This window comes from Lutra lutra, chromosome 4 (genome assembly GCF_902655055.1).
Source record: "Lutra lutra chromosome 4, mLutLut1.2, whole genome shotgun sequence".
Taxonomy (NCBI): domain Eukaryota; kingdom Metazoa; phylum Chordata; class Mammalia; order Carnivora; family Mustelidae; genus Lutra; species Lutra lutra.
The window spans coordinates 112,004,058-112,022,986 of NC_062281.1; the positions used below are offsets into that span (position 1 = coordinate 112,004,058).

Below are 18,929 nucleotides of genomic sequence, written 5' to 3' on the forward strand. Positions count from 1 at the left end.
CAACGTCAGCTGCCTCTGGGGATGGCTGATTAGGCAGAGCAACTAGTCCAGGAGGTGAGAGCCACGGGTATTCACATCTGCTATGATAATTGTCAGTTTTCTTGACTTCCTTCTTTAAGATGATTATGGATCTGGGAGTTCAAAAATCTTGTGCTATTGTCACATCAGTAAGAGATGAAGATATGGTCTGCTTGACTATTCTCTTACTCATTGCTTGAGCTTCAAAATTCTGACTTTCCTGCTGCCTCTGGCCATTGGTGTTTGGCTATTTGTAACTGAGGAAGATTTCTCATTTATCATAGAACTCCAGGTAAAATGTAGTACTTTTGTTTTCTTAGAAGTTACTGAGGTGTGATTGTTATCCTATAGATCAATGGAACAGAACAGAGAACTCAGAAATGGACTCTCAACTTTATGGTCAACTGATCTTCAACAAAGCAGGAAAGAATATCTAATGGAAAAACGTTTCTTCAAAGATATTGGAAAAAATGGACAGCCACATGTAGAAGAATGAAACTGGGCCATTTTCTTACACCATACACAAAGATAAATTCAAAATGGATGAAAGACCTAAATATGAGACAGGAATCCATCAAAATCCTAGAGGAGAACACAGGCAGCAACATCTATGACCTCGGCTGTAGCAACTTCTTGCTAGACATATCTCCAAAGGAAGAGAAAAAGAAGCAAAATGAAGTACTGGAACTTCATCAAGATAAAAAGCTTTTGCACAGCAAAGGAAATAGTTGACAAAACCAAAAGACAACTTACTGAATGGGAGAAGATATTTGCAGATGTCTTATCAGATAAATGGCGAGTATCCAAGAACTATAAAGAACTTATCAAACTCAGCATCCAAACCCCAAATAATCTAGTCAAGAAATGGGCAGAAGACATGAACAGACATTTCTCCAAAGAAGATACAAAAATGACCAGCAGACACAAGAAAAAAATGTCAACATCACTCAGCACCTGGGAAATACAAATCAAAACCACAGTGAGATACCACTTCAATCTTGTCAGAATGGCTAAAATTAACAAATCAGGAAACAACAAATGTTGGTGAGGATGTAGAGAAAGGGGAACCCTCCTGTACTATTTGTGGGAATGCAAGCTGGTGCAGCCATTCTAGAAAACAGGATGGAGTTTCCTTAAGAAATTAAAAATAGAGCTCCCTATGACCCAGCAATTGTACTACTAGGTATTTACCCCAGAGATACAAATGTAGTGATCTGAAGGGGCACCTGCACCCAAGTGTTTATAGGAGCAATGTCTACAATAGCCAAACTGTGGAAAGAGCCCAGATTTCCACTGACAGATGGATGGATAAAGAAGATGTGGTATATTATATAAGGGAATATTACTCAGTCACTAAAAAAGATGAAATCTCACCATTTACATCAATGTGGATGGAACTGGAGGGTATTATGCTAAGTGAAATAAGTCAATCAGAGAAAAACAATTATCATATGGTTTCACTCCTATGTGGAATTTAAGAAACAAAGCAGAGGATCATAGGGGAAGGAGAGGAAAATAAAATAACATGAAGTCATAGAGGGAGACAAACCATAAGAGACTCTTAACTATAGGAAACAAACTGAGGGTTGCAGGGATGGGGTAACTGCATGGTAGGCATTAAGGAGGGCACATGATGTAATGAACACTCGGTGTTATATGCAATGGATGATGATGTCTGAACTCTATATTAGAAACTAATGATACACTATATATTAACTGATTGAATTTAAATAAATTTTTATAAAAAAAAATCTATCTCCATCCATGGTAGCATGTCTGTCCATCAGTAGAGTTGTGGGCATGCATGTTGGTTGGGAGAATGGAAAGGTCTATACTAAAAGCGATAGATCTGGATGATTCTGTTTCTGCTCTTCACCACTTTTGAGAACCATTTCCTTTAACCTCCCTGAAACTTGGTTTTGTAACATATACAATGAGAATATGGTATCTGCCTTACTTTATACAGAAATTTGGTGAAGCTAAGAAGAGGTGATGTATATGATTGATATCAGATGTTAAGTGTTATTATGATATAATTATTAAAGGTTTTCTGCCATATGCTGTGTTTCTTTCTCCTTCTACATCTTGTCTCACAGGGTCCTTTACCCAATAGCATGTTTGAGACAGTCTAATGAGGACCTTTGAGTAGAAAATGAGGCTGTTCAAATCATTGCGGCAAGTAGCTCTTGGACTGTAGGATTCACCTGTGGAACCAATGGACCAGGGTTAAAATACTGGTTCATCTTCCAGCTTACCATGTGACCCTAGACAAGTCAGCAGACCTTGCTAAGCCTCATTATATTCATTCATTCATTCATTCAAAAATATTTGTTCAGCGTCTATTTTGTCAACTAAAATTAATTAACAATTAATTAGGCCAGGACTAAATTTTGTCCTTGGCCATAGTTTTAAAAATTAATTTTAATTAATCAATTAATTAATTAATTATGTCAATGGTGACATGAGAAAACAGCTAGATATAAAAGTCAGGAGCTCAGAGAAGTCTGGGTTTGATTATACATTTGGGAGTTAGTGGGGCACCTGGGTGGCTCAATCTGTTAAGTGTCTGCCTTCTGCTCAGATCATGATCCTAGGATCCTGGGATTGAGCCCCGAATGGTGCTTCCTGCTCAGTGGGGAGTCCGCTTCTCCCTCTTCCTCCACCTCTGACCCCCTACTCGTGCTTGCTCTCTCAAATAAGTAAAATCTTAAAGGAAATAAATCTGGGAGTTCATATTTATGGCTATAGGAATGGATAAGATTTCCTAGAAAGACAGGGTGACCAAGGGCTGAATCCTGGAGCAATTAAGCATTTAGAGATCTGGGCAATATTACTAGTTCACAGGGTATAATAAAGAATAAAAGAAATAGCAAGTATTCAGCAAATGCTAGTTTCTTCCTGTTTTTGCCCCTTTCCATAGGTGGAGAACAGAGACAGATTCTGGATCTGTTTGGCCAATTACATCTCAGGGACTTAGAAAGACACTGGTATTTGTAGTGTTTTCCACTGTAGAGAGGCCCATGGGTAATATAAAGAGATGTGATTTTCATGGATGTCTTTAGACTAATAAGGTAGGAGTATGAGGTTGAAAGCCTGCTAACCTCATCAAAGTATCTGCTAATGAATGTTTCTGAAGGTTTTCAAGTCACTGGGTGAAAGACGTATTAATATGAGGTTGCAGTCAGATGACACATCTGTTTATGAAAACCAAACAGAAACAAACAAACACCCTCTTTCTGTTCTTTATCATTTAGTCACAGCCAACTGTCAGTTAAATCGCATAAAAAGGAAGCTTCTTGGTGCTAATTGCTTAGAATCACAAACCTCTACAGGAAATGCTTACTGATACAGAGCATTTCCTAAAATTCTCACTTCAACGCAAAACTCTATATCCCATTTTTATATGTTGATTTGTTACTTCTGTATATTATTTGTGAACAAAATAAGTAACATCCAAATATAAATATTAGGATTTGTTCCTCCAGAAGAGCTTTCTGACAGCTCACCATGCCAGTGGAAGTGATCAGAAACCCAGAAAAGAGTAACAGAGCAAGTACCTGGCTGCTGCTGGCCTCCCTCTCCCAGGGAAGGCACTATAGCAGTCTGGCAATGGAAGAAGAGGAGATCTAAGGAGATCCACACTAGATAATGCACCAAGTTTCTGAGGATTGCCTGTTCTTAAAGAACATAAAACAAAAATTTCAGGGGGCCTGGGTGGTTCAGTTGGTTAAGCATCTGCCTTTGGCTCAGGTCATGATCCCAGAGTCCTGGGATCAGGAGCCTACTTCTCCCTCTGCCTGATGCTCCCCCCGATTGTGCTCTCTCTCGCTCTCTGACAAATAAATAAAATCCTAAAAATACCTCACAAAACAAAACAACCCCCCCCCCCCCACAAAAATTGCAGCTGGTATGTAGACACTATTTTTGTGTATGTAGCATGGTGGGTCTCAACTAACAGTGATATTCCCACCAAGGACATCTGGCAATGCTGGAGACATGTTGGTTTTCATAACTTGAAGACTTGCTACTGGCATCTGGTCGGCAGACACCAGGGACCCTGCTAAACATCCTAGGAGGCACAGAACTCTCCTTCATGACAAAGACTTCTCTGGTCCAAAGTGTCAATGGTGCTGAGGTTGAGAGAGCCTTGACAGGTGCTGGTAGGTGCTTGACACATGCTTCATAAGGGATTTTAAAAATATCAATTTCTCTGATATTTTTACTTTCTTGCCATTATTTCTCTTTTCCATATAGCTATAATATGGAATCCAAACTAGTATTTGTTGAATAGAATTTAATCAGCCTTATTTTCATTTAAAATTACCGTTTGGGTTCATTTTCTTTTCAAATTTCTCTGTATCTATATCTATCTATGCATTTATTGATTTTCTTCTGGCTCAGTGACCATTCATAGTGAAGAGGATATTCAAGCTTGATTTAAAGCTCAAAAAGAATTTGGAGCTTAAATAAGGGACTTATATTTAATCCTTTTCCAAAAGTTTTGGGTAGAGACAAAAATTTAGCAAGTATAAATCAAGTACTGGGGAAATTTGTGTGTGTATATATATCTGCATGAGTGTATATATATATATATGTGTGTTTGTAAGCTCATCATATTACACACATACAAAAACATACTTTTGTGTCTATATATGAGGTTTTAGTTTTATATACAAAATATAAATTTATATATATGTAAAACTCTTTTGTACATGGAAAGCTTTTGGGAAGGTCACTAGGGGATAATTTTCTGACCTTCACCTGCTTATCTCTCAGCAGGTGGGTTAGAATTTCCATAAGTGCCACCATGCCCGCCTTTAAAAGGTATTACCTTTCTGAATGGGAATTGAGCTCCCAGAAATGCTGATTCAGTTTGACGAGAAACAGGCCGGTGGAGAAAGAGAAATATCCTTCTTTGTACCTCCTGGGCTGTTAGGCGGAGCCTGATGGATGAGTTAGCACCTCTCACAATTTCTGAGAGATGGTGGGCAGGCATCATGTGCCAATGTAGATAAGCAGAGTACATGGAAAAGGATTTGTAATGCTATCCATTATTGGAATCTTTCTTCTACTTGCCTATTTGCTGGGAAAAAATAGGGTTATTTTCAAGAGCTCCGTAGGTGAAAGCAGGTAGCTTTCATTTCGTGCGCTGTTCTAGTAATAACCTCCCTTAATCATCACAAAATAATGTCCCCAATCCAATTTCAACATGTAATTTTTTGTCTTAGAAAAAGGACAATGCATAAATGCTGGATGCATCAAGAAGGGGTGATTTCAGAAGGCAATTTTTCGCTGCTAAGTGTCCATTCATCTCTTTCAGTTTTGGGGGGCGGTTAACAAGGACTAATAACCTACTGAAGTTTGCCACTGGGGCCCAAAAGTCCAGAACTCGGGAGATTTACATCCTAACTTCCATCATTTTATTTGCTGGTAATTATAACAAGCTCTAAAATGTACTGAGTACCTACACTGTATCAGGCATTGTCCTAATTAGTCCTCCCAACAGCCCCCTGGAGCACCATTATTAGTTCCATTTGACAGATGAGCAAGCAGGGTACCTAGACAGGCAACTGGCCTGAAGGCTTACAGGTGGCTTGTTGCATCGCAGAATTTGAAATCAAATCTGCCCCGACAGTCTGAGCTTTTAACAACTTTCTAATTAACCACTATGGGAACACAACTTTAAAAAGTGGATTCTTGTGAACTTAGATGCAACATTCATTTTGCAAAGCAGTGTAAAAGGATTTCTTATTTCCTTTCATAATAAAGAGAGAAGATTGACATTCAAGCTGGGGTCCACCCACATGTAAAAGTGTTGACTCATTACATATAAAGATAATATTTCTGTCCTGGCCTTCATTAGGGTCACTATGTTATACTAGGAATTTTTCTGCTTAGCGGACAGTCAGAACAGGATTAAAGTCAAGACTTTGTCTCCTTCTTCCTTCCTTCCTTCCTTCTCTATCCTTTCTTTTCTTTTCTTTTTTTGGCTGCTTGAGTTTGGATTTTTGGTAGAAGTTCTTAGAACAGTCTCTTTCAGAGTCTGAGGTTTCCCTCAGCTGTAGGCACTTTATAGAGAGCCTTTCTTTTTTCAGGCACAAAACTGTTGTTCAAAGTCATAGGTCTTAAATAAAAGCTGGCTGATGTAATTTGATTATAAAGCTGAAGTTTGAAGGTAATCACTGCTGCTGTGTTTGAAATTAAGTTTATGACTGGCTTTAGCCAGATACTTTGAAAGGACTGATGACCTGTTTGCCTCTTGGGAGCCCATGCTGTCTTATGAAAAGCAAGTACTGCACCCAAAGAGCACCCCACAATCACTTCTCTGGGATGGTGTGAATCAGCAGGACTTCATCCAGGTTGTGCTACCACTGTTACACCTCTGAAACCAGTTGATGGACGTGCTAGGAACACCTCACCAGCCCCACCCCAAGCTAGACAAAGAAGGATCCAGTTTCTTTGGGGACTCACAGGCTCTCAGAATGTGTTTGCTTCCATCAGATGTTGAATGCATCCTTGAGTGGTGAGCAGTTGTAATCTTTGACTCCTCCCTTGGGCGCAGATTCTCTTTCCTTTCTTTCCCACAGAATCTTGGAAGAGCAGGAGGTGGCTGGTGGCTTACCTACATTTGTGATTATTTTGTGGGAAGGTCTACTTTTTTTGTTTTCACTTCTACCCATGGAAACAAGAAAGTGAACCCAAAGTTAACCAAAGCTAACACACTTGGCTTACTTACTCAGCCCAACCAAGTTTTGGTTTTCTTATTTAGTGAATCTTATTTAGTGAATCATAATTTCTTATTTATTGAGTTCACAAAAGGTTGTCTCTGGGAGGTGAATGGAATCATGTTTATAAGCCCCTAGCACAGGGTGCGACGTGGAAGAATTAGATGGTAATGTAGTAGTTAGCCTTTTCTCTTCCTACTCTGCTAGGGAGAGGAGGACCATCTAGGACAACTCCAATAAAGAAAACCTACCAAGTCCATTTGGGTATTTGATCTTCAACTTTAATATCAATGATTTTGGAGCAAGTGTGAGTTTACTATAGCTTCAGGGACACACCTGTCTTTAAAAATACAGTTCTAGACAGAAAACCAAAATAACACTCCAGCATTATTAGAATTTTCATAATATTTATGGAGATGGTGTCTATTTAACAAATGTTATCTATTTTATAAATGAGATAATAGGTCAGTCTGTTTTGACAACCAGCTAATTCCCCCTCACCCCAATCCATTTCTTCTGTTCTTTTTACTAATAGAACACCTTGAGTTTTATATCTTTCCCTAGCTATCCTGCCATTTCCCAGTCTCTTTTGCATTTAAATGGTGCCGTGTAAATAAATTCTGGCTAATAGGATATTAGCAGAAGTGGCCTCTGCAATTTTCAGGTCGTATCTTTAAAATAGAACTGTTTGCCCTCCATTTATACTCTCCTTCCTATAATGGAATGTGAACATGGTGATGGTGAGCTGTCTTTGGCCATTTAATCACGGGCATTGCTTAGGATGCCAAACAAGGGGACAGAAAGAAACAGGGTCTCTCTATCATTTATCATCTCATAGGACATTGCTTCTCCTCTTCCCTTGCTAAAATTATTATGGGTGTGAGAGAAATGAACTTTTTAGTCTTGTTTAAGCCATTGCTTTTATGGAATCTTTTACAGCATCAAAACCAGTATACTAAATATTGCATTGCCTTATGGGGATGAATCTTTGAGTCACCACTTGGATGAGATTTTTCCATATTTTTTCTTTGATTTGCAAAATTACTCATTAGTACCTTGCGTTTCTGGTAGTTAGCCAGTAAAAATAGAAAAATAAATCAGCTTTGTGCAAAGCGGTTAAGGAATTTATAAGTTTCTAGATGATCAAATCTGACACGGTTTATATGGACTATAGCTAGTTATTATTGAATGGCTATGGTTTACAATAAAAAAAAGATCTTTTTACTTATTTTTTAACCATAACTCAGTTAAATGTATAGCTTTGGAATCGTGACAGATACTATTGAGTATATGTAGACAATGACTTTAACCCGGTAATCTTAAAGGAACTTTTTTTTTTAGATTTTTATTTATTTATTTGACAGAGAGAGATCACAAGTAGGCAGAGAGGCAGGCAGAGAGAGAGAGGAGGAAGCAGGCTCCCTGCCGAGCAGAGAGCCCGAAGCGGGACTTGATCCCAGGACCCTGAGATCATGACCTGAGCCAAAGGCAGAGGCTTAACCCATTGAACCACCCAGGTGCCCTAACCCAGTAATCTTGATTGCACTGTGTTGATCATATGTAATGGACAAATAAGTGATTACTAATGGATCAGAGGTTAAAGATATTTTATCTTGATAGTTTGCTTCATAGTATTATCAAACTATATTTTCTCATAAAATTGAGAACATGTAGTCTAGTAGAAGGTATGCTTCTTTGTTTTATTTTTAAAAACTAGGGGTCTGGTAAATTTCATGGAACATTTAACACACTGTTTAAAAGCACTTACTACATGTCAGGCACATTTTATTCACCAAACTGAAATAAAAGTATATCAAAAAAGATTAAGAATACTTCTCTGCACAGGCATAGGACAAGAATTTGCCTTTGCCAAAGGGCATGGATCTAATAAGGAAGAGCTAACCCACCAGTGCAAACAATCACATGTTATCCGTAAGCATGCCAGAGAATTAAAGGGCATTTGGCGTACGACACCCAGTATGCCCTGAGCCAGATCTGTTGTCTCTAATCCCAAGCATTTAAGAACAGGAGGAGCACTACAACACAGCAACTTCAAGATAACAAGAGGCAGAGAGCTAGCCCTGCAGTGACACTGAATAAGTATCAGTCTGCTCTGGTAATTGGGAAGAGAGCAGATGTTTAGAAAAGCTGAATAATTTATAGTTACATGCGAGCAGCTTTTGCATGGGTGAATCTCATCTCCTAATATAACTTGGCAAATATTAATAATTATCTCATGGGCAGATGATACTGATTTGAAACTGCCATGTAGGCAGGTAATGTTAGAAAATAATAATTCAGTAGAAAAGCAAACCCTCTTAATCAGAATCATATTTTGTAAATTAAGGGTTTCATTTGCCACAAAAAATAAGAAACCAAACTGGTTTTCAGGGAATCAGCCACTTTCATGTGCAGATTACAAACATAATTTTCAAATTAATGCAAATAAATGCACGCTCTGGAGGTTGGTGTGGTATGGCAGATTGGTTAGTTATGGGCTTCTTGAATGTTCTGGTAGGACAGAAACCGGATGTGTGGCTTTTAATTAGAGCCTGTAAAGAGCCTTGTTGTACATGCGAAACACTTAATGAGTTAAATAATTTGAATAATAATTCAAATTGACCTCTCCATAGGTGTCATGAGTTTCCCAAGTGACCTTCAAATACTGTTATCACTAGGTCATGGCAAGTTAGCTGCAAATAGGCTTATTCATGATTTGGGGAATCTTTCTTCTTTAAAAAAAAAAAAAGTTGTAGAAGAAAATATTTTTAGTGAATAAACCACTTGTCACCATATTATGAAATGACAAAACATATCCAATGATGTATACAGCCACTGACTCTCCCTACTCAGAAATAATGACCGGCTTTGTGCCTTGCAACCCTTAGCCTTTGCCTCCCACAGTATTATAGAGCAGCCACGAATAATCGTTTTTGCTTTGCTTTTAGTATGAATTGTTCATATTTGATACCAAGAACAGAACTCTATTATTTGAAGACCAATAAATATAATTTCCAACCTTAATATAACATAGAATAACCAACAATGATCAGTTTGCCTGGGGTGGTCTGAATGGACTAAATGACACTTGCTTCGTGGCAGACAAAAGATGCTTTCCAAGGGGTGTGGTGTGGAAGCTTTCTGAGCTGATAAATTTAGCCAAGGGGCTGCAGCTGGGGTGGGGGGCACTCTTGGGCCATGGGAGGGCTACGCCCTTTGGTAGCACGTTATACAAAAGGCTCTCTGCTTTTGAACATTCCTTATGACCATGACCTGAAGTATGGATCACTGAAACCAACTGCCCTCCCACTTTCTTCTTCGTTCATTTACTCCTTTCTTCCTTCTTGACTCATGTCAACACGGCCCAAGTTTTATGACATCCATACTAATGGTTTTAAATTTGTGTTTCAAGTTTCTGAATGTTGTTTTGAATGAAATAATTAATGTAAAATCTCTTTGAAAAGTTAAAAGATCTAAAGAGAGGTAAATGTAACTAATAGTTGCTTTGATGCACTTATGATTCTCAATCTCCTCTAGAAGATAAAGATGGGTTCAAAGTGGGGGCTTCTCTATAGATGTTTATTGAACTGAATCGAGAACAAGCAGAGTGAGTCATGATGGAATGGGTCTGCAGTCAGAAAGATCTATGTGTGACTCATGGCTTGACTGTTATTAGGTTTACAGCTTTCTGTGTTTTAGTGTCCTTATATGTGAAATAACGCCAATCAGACTTCCCCCAGAGAATTGTCACTCTCAGAAAATTCTTAGGACATAATATGTGCTTCATAAAGGGTAGCTGTTATTACTGAACTTCAGTGGAGTGGTATTATTCTAATCTACATTTTGGCCTACCACTGTGGGGGAGTATTTATTCTATGTGAATTTAACCCTTATTTCTACTAACCTATGAATGAGACTGGCAGGTGTGAACAACAGAGAAGTCTAGAAGGTGGGGAATAAGGAAATAAAAGAGCATATGTAAGAGGGGAAGGGTGAGAAAGTAAAGTGATGGTGAGCCATGAACAGTGACCTCAAAAACCAGAGGTACAACTGTCATGTAATTTTGCCCTTGACTCAAGATAGTTGGGTCTTATTCTTTATTTTTAAAAGATTTTCAAGGCTTTCCTTTTTAGTGGCTTAGTGTTTAAGTCATTGTGTAGTCTTTAGCTGGTCACTTTCATAGTTGGTATTTTCAAGTCTGGCCATCCATTCAGCCAACCATCCATCTGTCCATTCATCCAACCATCCATCATGCATATTTTTCCATTCATTATTAAATATGTAGTCACAGGTATTCCTACTATGTCCTAGGCATTGTACTAGGCTTTCTCTGGTGGGGGTTGGGGATAGATTTCTTCCTTTTTATTTATTTATTTATTTTTGCTGGAAATTTAATTTATTTTGCTCTTTTTGTGAAATTAAAAAATCTCCTGAATTAAAAATTATCAGAATATCTGGGAAATTAAAAACAACAACAGATGAATTCTTGCAAGCCTGATAAACCAATTAGTCAAATATGGAGAGTGAAAAACATGCTTGGAATGATTTTGACTCATGTAATTGCTTCAGAATCATTTCTTAAGTGTTTCTAAGCAACAGCAAATTTAAGAAGAGGAAACAAATGCTAGGTCCTCTCTCTCTCTCTCTCTCTCTCTTCCTCCTTTCCCTTTCTCTTCTCTCTCGCATTGTCACAGAAGAGCAGACTGTGTCTCTCTCTCCCACAATGTGATGTTAGCTACGGCTGGCTGGGTCAGAGCAAGAAGGCAGAAACATTTAGAATATGATTATTTTTCATGCAGCCTTCCTCGCTTTGTTCGATGAACCATTAGTTTCATTAAGGTACAGCTGGCCTTCACAGGTAGATACGAGCATCAGGTAGGAGTGCAATATGGACAGAAATCATGAGATAAACTTTGATAAACTATAACCAGCAACAAAGTCATTTAACCTTTATATTTCTACATCAGGCCTTTGGGATCCATTTTGAAATCGAATCTTGCCTGCACTTTTTTGAGTTAACTGGGTAGATTATTGTTTTATATGATAGTGAGCAGAATGCATTTCCTAATACTGCATCTCCATTTGTGGAGGAATTTCCCTTAACTTATGTGGGGGTGGTGGTAGCTGCAGTTATGGCCCGTGCCTCAGATTTTCTCATGGCATACAGTCACAGAGAAATCCACTCCTTCATGCAGCTTACTGTTAGCACCGTATGGGCAGCCATTTCCTAACCATTTGGAGACAAATGAAAGCTCATTAAAGGAAGGCAAAGGGTCAGAAGGGTACTTTGGACTATGAAAAAAAAAATCCTTACTAGAGAACATTAATCATAAGTAGATAATCCTTCTCAAAGGGAAGGCAGTGCGTTTGCCTCATTCTCCTTGGCAGTTAACCTTCTGCATTTTATGCTTATGGCACTTCGGTCAGGCGCTCTTTGTGCTCCAATTAAAGTCAGAGGTCTTTGGACACAGTTCAAAAAGTAGCAAGTGTCTGGAGGGCAGCGTGATGCAAGGCATTTTGGCAGAGGGAGTCATGGAGAGCAGTTGGGCAGCTGTATAGGAAAGAGGAATCTAGAATGTGAACGACATGGCTCCTTTGGATATTTCTGAGGGTGCTTGTGGTGGTGGGGGGTCATTTTGGGTGTAGGCTATTAGATGGAGGAAAGCAACAGATGTGACAGAAGAGGATTTCTAAGCCAGCCAATGAATGTGTGCACATGCTGTCTGGACGGAGAAGTCAGTGTTGAATTTGCACCTGTGCCTATAATCAGGAAGTAAATGGTTCACTGGTCACAGTAAGAACAGGGCTCATTTGGGAGGCAAATTGAAACTCTATTTAAGCAAAGTGATTCAGAAGGAGATGTTCAATACCATTTTCCTCCTGGGAACATTTCTTCCTAAGGCATTAATCAGGGTAACAAGCAAAATACTCACTAATATTGTTCCAAAGCTAAGAATGTGTCTCTGAGACAAAAACCATGGAAACCTACTTATTTTCTGAAATGTTGCCTCTCTGAAAGAAAAGATGAGAGGATGAATAAGCAGACATGCTTTATTTAAAGATTAGGTGTGAGTCAGGGGAACTTTGAGTGTGCTCAATATGGCAGGGTCATCTGAATGTCTATATGAAATGATGAATGCAAGAAAGTGAAATCATAGCATGGATTGGAAGTGAAAAGTGCTATAAAAGGGTAGCATTTACAGGATTGAACTAATGTGAAATTTGTCTGCAGGATCTGGGACATAATTTATTTTTATAATGAAGACTTAATTAAATTTTAAATCCTGGGTCTTAATTTTTTAGTTACATGAGTCAAGACAAGTTAGGATCTACAAAAGTCATCTTTCTCATTTATTGAATGTTATCTACCTCATAAGGTGGTTGTGAGAATTCAAAGAACTAATCCATATGAAGTGCTTAACGCAGTGCCTGGTCTATAACTACACACTCTGTAAAAAATTAACTGCTGTCATTAGCATTTCAGTCTTCAAGCCATAAAGAAAACCCATCATTTATGTCCGAATGGGAGGAATCCTTGTTGGGTGGGGATCTCAGTTTACTCAAAGAAAAAGATTCTTTGTACTGCCATAAAGAAATAGAGATCTTGGTCAAAAGATAAACATCCCTGTCCTAGTTTTAATTATTTTGACTCCTAAAAAGGAACAGGCTCTAATATTTTTTGAACACCTACCATGTGTCAGGCACTCTGGAAGCTGCTTGACTCACAGCATCCTGTGAAGTCGCTCTCATGGTCCCACTATTATTAACAAGGAAACTGAGGCCCAAAGAGATGAAGAACATTTCCAGGCTTCTATGCCTTATGGTTGGCAGAACAGGGATTTGAAGGCCAAAGGCCACGCTCTTCCAGTTCATCTCACAAGACCGTGTAAGTAGTAGGGGGGATGGAAACTCCAGAGGCTGACAGGCCCTGCTACAGACTCTGAGGTAATAGCAACGTTTCTATTTTGATGTTCCCATTAAAATCTTATCCTCTGGCTGAGAGGCCTGGCAGATGGCAAATGTCACCCTTGAGCAGTCACCCAAGTCAAGTGATAAACCACATCCAAGCTTTGGGCTGCTTTCCCTGCTCGGGGAAGGAGGATGGTTCAGCTCCCTGGTCTGTCAGTCGACTGGGTTGCTTCTTGGAGCTCACTGGAAAATATACTTTATTTACCTGCTAAGAAAAGCTCCTGAGGCTCTGTGGGCAGTTGTTTTGGGGGTAAGATTGACTTTAACAACACGCACCTGATAGTTTAGCAGCTTTAGAAAGATCTGAGAAGAAAATGTTCAGTTACAGATAAAGCGGCTTTGGCAACGTGATTTTTCTAATGCTGGGCGGCTGCAGAGGCTGTATGATACAGACAAGGCACAGATACTTTGTGTCTCCCCGTGTTGCTTCAGAACATTCTGTTCCCTGCCCATTGTCAACCAGACAAACATGCCATCGTGGGTCACAGCGATGCATATTCTTTACTAACTCTTTGCAAATACAGCTTTTTAGGACCATTCCTTAAACAAAGCAATTTGCTATGAGGTGTTAGGGGTTTTAGCATTTTGAGAATACTTCTTTAGTTCTATAGTGGGAGAACACAGAGCCTGACTTGCTTTGAGGCCCAAATTTACCCTTTAATGACTCTGTGACCTTCGTTAATCCCCTTATCCTCTCTGAGCCTATTTCGACCTCTGCCATGGAGGCGTCACTGCTTTCTTTCTGGGATTGCTGTGAGAATTCAGTGGTGTAATGTAAGTTCAAGTGCTTTGCAAATTGCACGAGGCCGTTTAAAAATAACCATTTGTGTTATTATTATTTATATTTGGGGCTTAACATCGTCTGGTATTAATAAAGAATCCCTGATGGTTAATGACACCCTGAAGATCTAAAACAAGGTTGCAGTGAAGCCACAGGAATGAAAAGCCAGGCATAGGGAATCCAGTCAATAATAGCGTAATAGCAGTGTATGGTTGACCAATGTTGACTACACTTATCATAGTGAGCATTGTGTATCGTACAGGGCTGTTGAATCACGATGCTGTACACTTGAAACTAATATAATAATATATTCAACTATATTTAAATTAAAACAAAAAAATAAAGAAAAGTAAAGTCTAATAAGTCATAATGAGATGCCAGAAATTGGGTAGAGTATAGATATGGAACCGGTAATTTAATACAGACATCAGAGCAACACGGAAGAAGATCCAGAGTGTGGTAGGAGCTGTTTGGAGAAAGGAGAACCGAGGGACCGAACATGCTTTAAAGACACAGAAGAGGGGCGCCTGGGTGGCTCAGTGGGTTAAGCTTCTGCCTTCCGCTCAGGTCATGATCTCAGGGTCCTGGGATGGAGCCCCACATCAGGCTCTCTGCTCAGCAGGGAGCCTGCTTCCCCCTCTCTCTCTGCCTGCCTCTCTGCCTACTTGTGATTTCTCTCTCTGTGTGTCAAATAAGTAAATAAAATCTTAAAAAAAAAAAAATAAAGACACGGAAGAGATAATAGCTTCTCAGACCATAGTGTGTGGTCTGGAATGCTGTGAGCTGTCACTTTATTGGCAGCATCGGGAAGTCACATGAATTAGTTTCTGATCCATCACGTCCTAATTGTGGGAATACTTCAACCCCTGGGCAAAAAGTGACGATGATGACACTTTGTCACAGGGTTATGAAGATTAAATGGGATGATATATGTAAATATGGTTTCTCTACTTCCTGCTCCTCCTTCTCCTCTTTTTTTTTTTTTTTTTTTTTTGGTCGGATAAGTACTCTAGCTAGGCAAAGCACGGTCAGTACTAGTAGAAACTTAGGTGCTTCTCAGAGCATTCAGGCAAGGTCCGAAGGCAATCAGTAGATCCCTAGTAAATTCTCTGGGATTACTTGCAATGCCACCCAAACTTCTTTTTTTTTTTTTTTTAAGATTTTATTTATTTGCCAGAGAGAGAGAGCGAGTGCAGGCAGACAGAATGGCAGGCAGAGACAGAGGGAGAAGCAGGCTCCCTGCTGAGCAAGGAGCCCGATGTGGGACTCGATCCCAGGACTTGGGATCATGACCTGAGCCGAAGGCAGCTGCTCAACCAACTGAGCCACCCAGGCGTCCCACCACCCAAACTTCTTAATGGAGTCTGAGTCTATGTCGCCACTTCAATGATCAAGTGCAGAGAAAGTCGTAGGTGTTCAGTAGGAGCAAAGACTCTTAACCAGGGGGCTCTGAAGGGAAGCATGAAGGTGTTTGCAAAGTGCAGGGTGTGCAGGGATTAAATTCAGAAGTCCTTCAGATATAAGGGTTCCATGTTGGTGATGAGAAAGGAATCATCAGTTGAGCCAGAGTTTGGTTAGAAGCTCTTGCTAAGGGACGCCTTACCAGGATCAAGTTTTCCAAACTGTAGAGTTGATTTATTGAGTTATTTTTAAAGTATTTGTTATCTGCTTTTCAGAAACACTTCTCTTTAAGCAAGCAACTGAGGGTTCATGAATGTAAACATTTCAATGATTACAACATAACTTTTTAAGAATTGTTAATTTAAAAAACATCTCAATAAGAATACATAATCAGTGATTTTAGCTCTTAAATATACGAGTGTATGAAACGAGGCAAGTAAAATGAGAATCAGTTTAAAAAGGAAACTTTTCTCCGTGTTGTCAATTTGAGACCTAATGCAATCTGTCTATGGAATGTGGTGAGGATGGACAGAATGTGGTCGTAAAGCCACGGGATATTTTCAACTTCCAGGTCTTTCTTATAGTTCTCACTAAAGAGAACAAATTCGCAGTGAGTGAGATTTTGAAAGCTACCTATGTTTCAAAGTTACCTATGTTTAAATTGTTGTCATTATCATACCACAAGAAATCCCATCTTTTTTCCACGCACAGGTTAGAAAATGATTGTGACATTTCCCACATCTCTTTCTTCCATGCTATCTATATTTTGTGGTAATACTAATAACCCCATCTTCTATTCCAGCTTTTCAATTTTTTTTCACATCCGTCACCTCTTTTTAAGTCAAGGCAATTTAAAAACTTTCCTTCTTATGTTGCAAGTTGCTGACTCTGGACTGATTTTGTGTGATGGGTAAGGAACGACATCAAGAAGTGAAGTCAACACCTATGACCAAATGATTAGGGAAGTAGAAGAGAGAAAATGCTAGTGAAGTATTCCTACAGTGTCTTCTCTTCCAAAGTATGGTTGTGACTGGGGACAGCTTGGGAGAGGGGTGATGGAGGAACAGTATAAACACACCCATTGAGTTGTCACCTGTCGAGAGTGGGGGTTGGGGCTGTGAACAAGGACTGTTTTTTGATCACTGTTATATGCCAGGTAGGCGCCAGTAGCTGAGCCACAATATATAAAATACATTTATTTTTCGTTTGCTCAACAACTGTAAAAGATAGATATCGCTACAACCATTTTATAGATGAGGAAATAGGCTTGGAGAACTTTGGGTAAGTCACTAATATGTATTTAAAAAATAAATATTGTGTTGCTATGCATAGGGGATATTTATAGTCAAATTTCCATTGCCTTTTGGTGTTGCCTTGGTCTTTATTAAAAATCCAGATGGAAGATCTGATTATGTCTCTAAAAATAAGAATGGCTCTTATACATGCAACATGGGCAAAGCCAAAATAAAAAAAGTTGTGGAGTAGCCCAGTGAGGGCCGTACCTGAGGATACTTTGTTCTAGAACCTGGATCTGGTGCTGGTCTCGTTGATTTTGTTTCTTCATCTCTTCCTGTTCTTTTCCGGTGCTGACTCCATCTAGAAGCCATTTCTCCCTTAAGGCTTTTTTCTGATATCAGGAAACATAAAGATGTTCTTATATCAGTCAGTAATTTCCACAATCTCTGGCTGCTTTGAAATCTCATGAATTTTAATAGTGGACAGAGTAAAGAGAAATTATTTTTTCTCACTGCCTTGCCTGAATAAATCTGGTGTCTTCCTTCATTGCACCCTTTGTGACCCCCTTCCAAAGACAGTTTTATGTGTCTAAATCCCATTTTTCTTTTAAGTTCCGGTTCAGGTCCCTCCCTCTCTGTGAAAATCTCTGTTCTCCCCTCCATACCTTCCACAGCCCCATCCTCGCCCTCAGAGAACTCTCTTTCCTCAGAATCAGGCAGCACTGTGTATAGACACTATGTCTAGCAGTTGTACGGGGACCTTATCATGTGATAGCTATTATTTGTTTGGTTAATGGTTGTACATCTTGTGTCTTTGAAGTAAAATGTTCCTTGAAGCCATTTTTTAATTCATCTCAATGACAGTGTATGGCGAATGCTCCAAAAAAATTGGGGGGGGGATTATTTGAAATGGTGGGCGAAACAAGAAATTGCTATTGTATCTTAAACTAATTCAATGTTGGTCTTAAGTGGTGTGGTCAGCATTTATGACTTTGCCTACCCAATACCCTTCTTTCTTCTGAGAAGCTACCTGGTTCCAGATACCTAAGCTTCGCCTAAATGACTTGTTCCAATAACGTGGTGCAGAAATTCACTGATCTGTCTAAATACAGGTGAGTTGAATTTTTGTCAACTTTAACAAAACAAAAAATATTTATGTTTTATCACATGGAAAAAAAAGTCCCCTTGAATTTGCATGAAAGGATTACAATGCTGGACCTTGAACCTAAGAAGACTTAAAGCAAATGAGAAACGTATAAATTTTGGAGGGAACTTAGCTAGCATCCCATCCGTGTCTTACATAGGAACTGTTAGACACTATTTCCAAAGAGTTTGAATTTTTTCTTTTCTTCCTGGAGAAAACTGTTCTCCCTATATAATCTACCTGTGTAAATTATTTGTTCAAAAATTACTTTTGGGGATTCACTGTATCTAAAGTGGTGAGGAGAGAAGAATGGGAGCTTTGTATTTCCTGAGAATTCTTTCTCTGATGCATGATTAAAGTGAGAGCGAGTAAAGAGAACTTTTTTAGAAGGGTGCTGGGGTTAATACTACTAGCATATAAATACCTTTGAATTTTAAACAAAATTCAAATAACGTTGATTGTGCTAGGTAATTACCAAATGATGGCTATTTTAAGTAAGGCAATGGTTTTCAAACCAATTAGAAGCGTTACATTGATTACAAATATATATTATATGGAATTACACTTTGTAGGACTGATACAACCTGGATTGCTCTAGTTGAAGCAATGAGGGGGCCTGGCAGCCTGTGGAAGCACAGAACACAGTTTGAAAACCA

At 39.1% G+C, this 18,929-nt stretch overlaps 1 protein-coding gene across 1 annotated transcript in view; it reads right to left on the reverse strand.

Annotated features, from left to right (window-relative positions):
* The window catches only part of PALMD (palmdelphin), a 50,967-nt gene that overhangs the window by 9,091 nt on the left and 22,947 nt on the right, over positions 1-18,929 (reverse strand). The window contains exon 3 of the mRNA XM_047726934.1: positions 17,397-17,521. Within this exon, the coding sequence (XP_047582890.1) occupies positions 17,397-17,521 (125 nt within the window). The remainder of the gene's footprint in view (positions 1-17,396; positions 17,522-18,929) is intronic.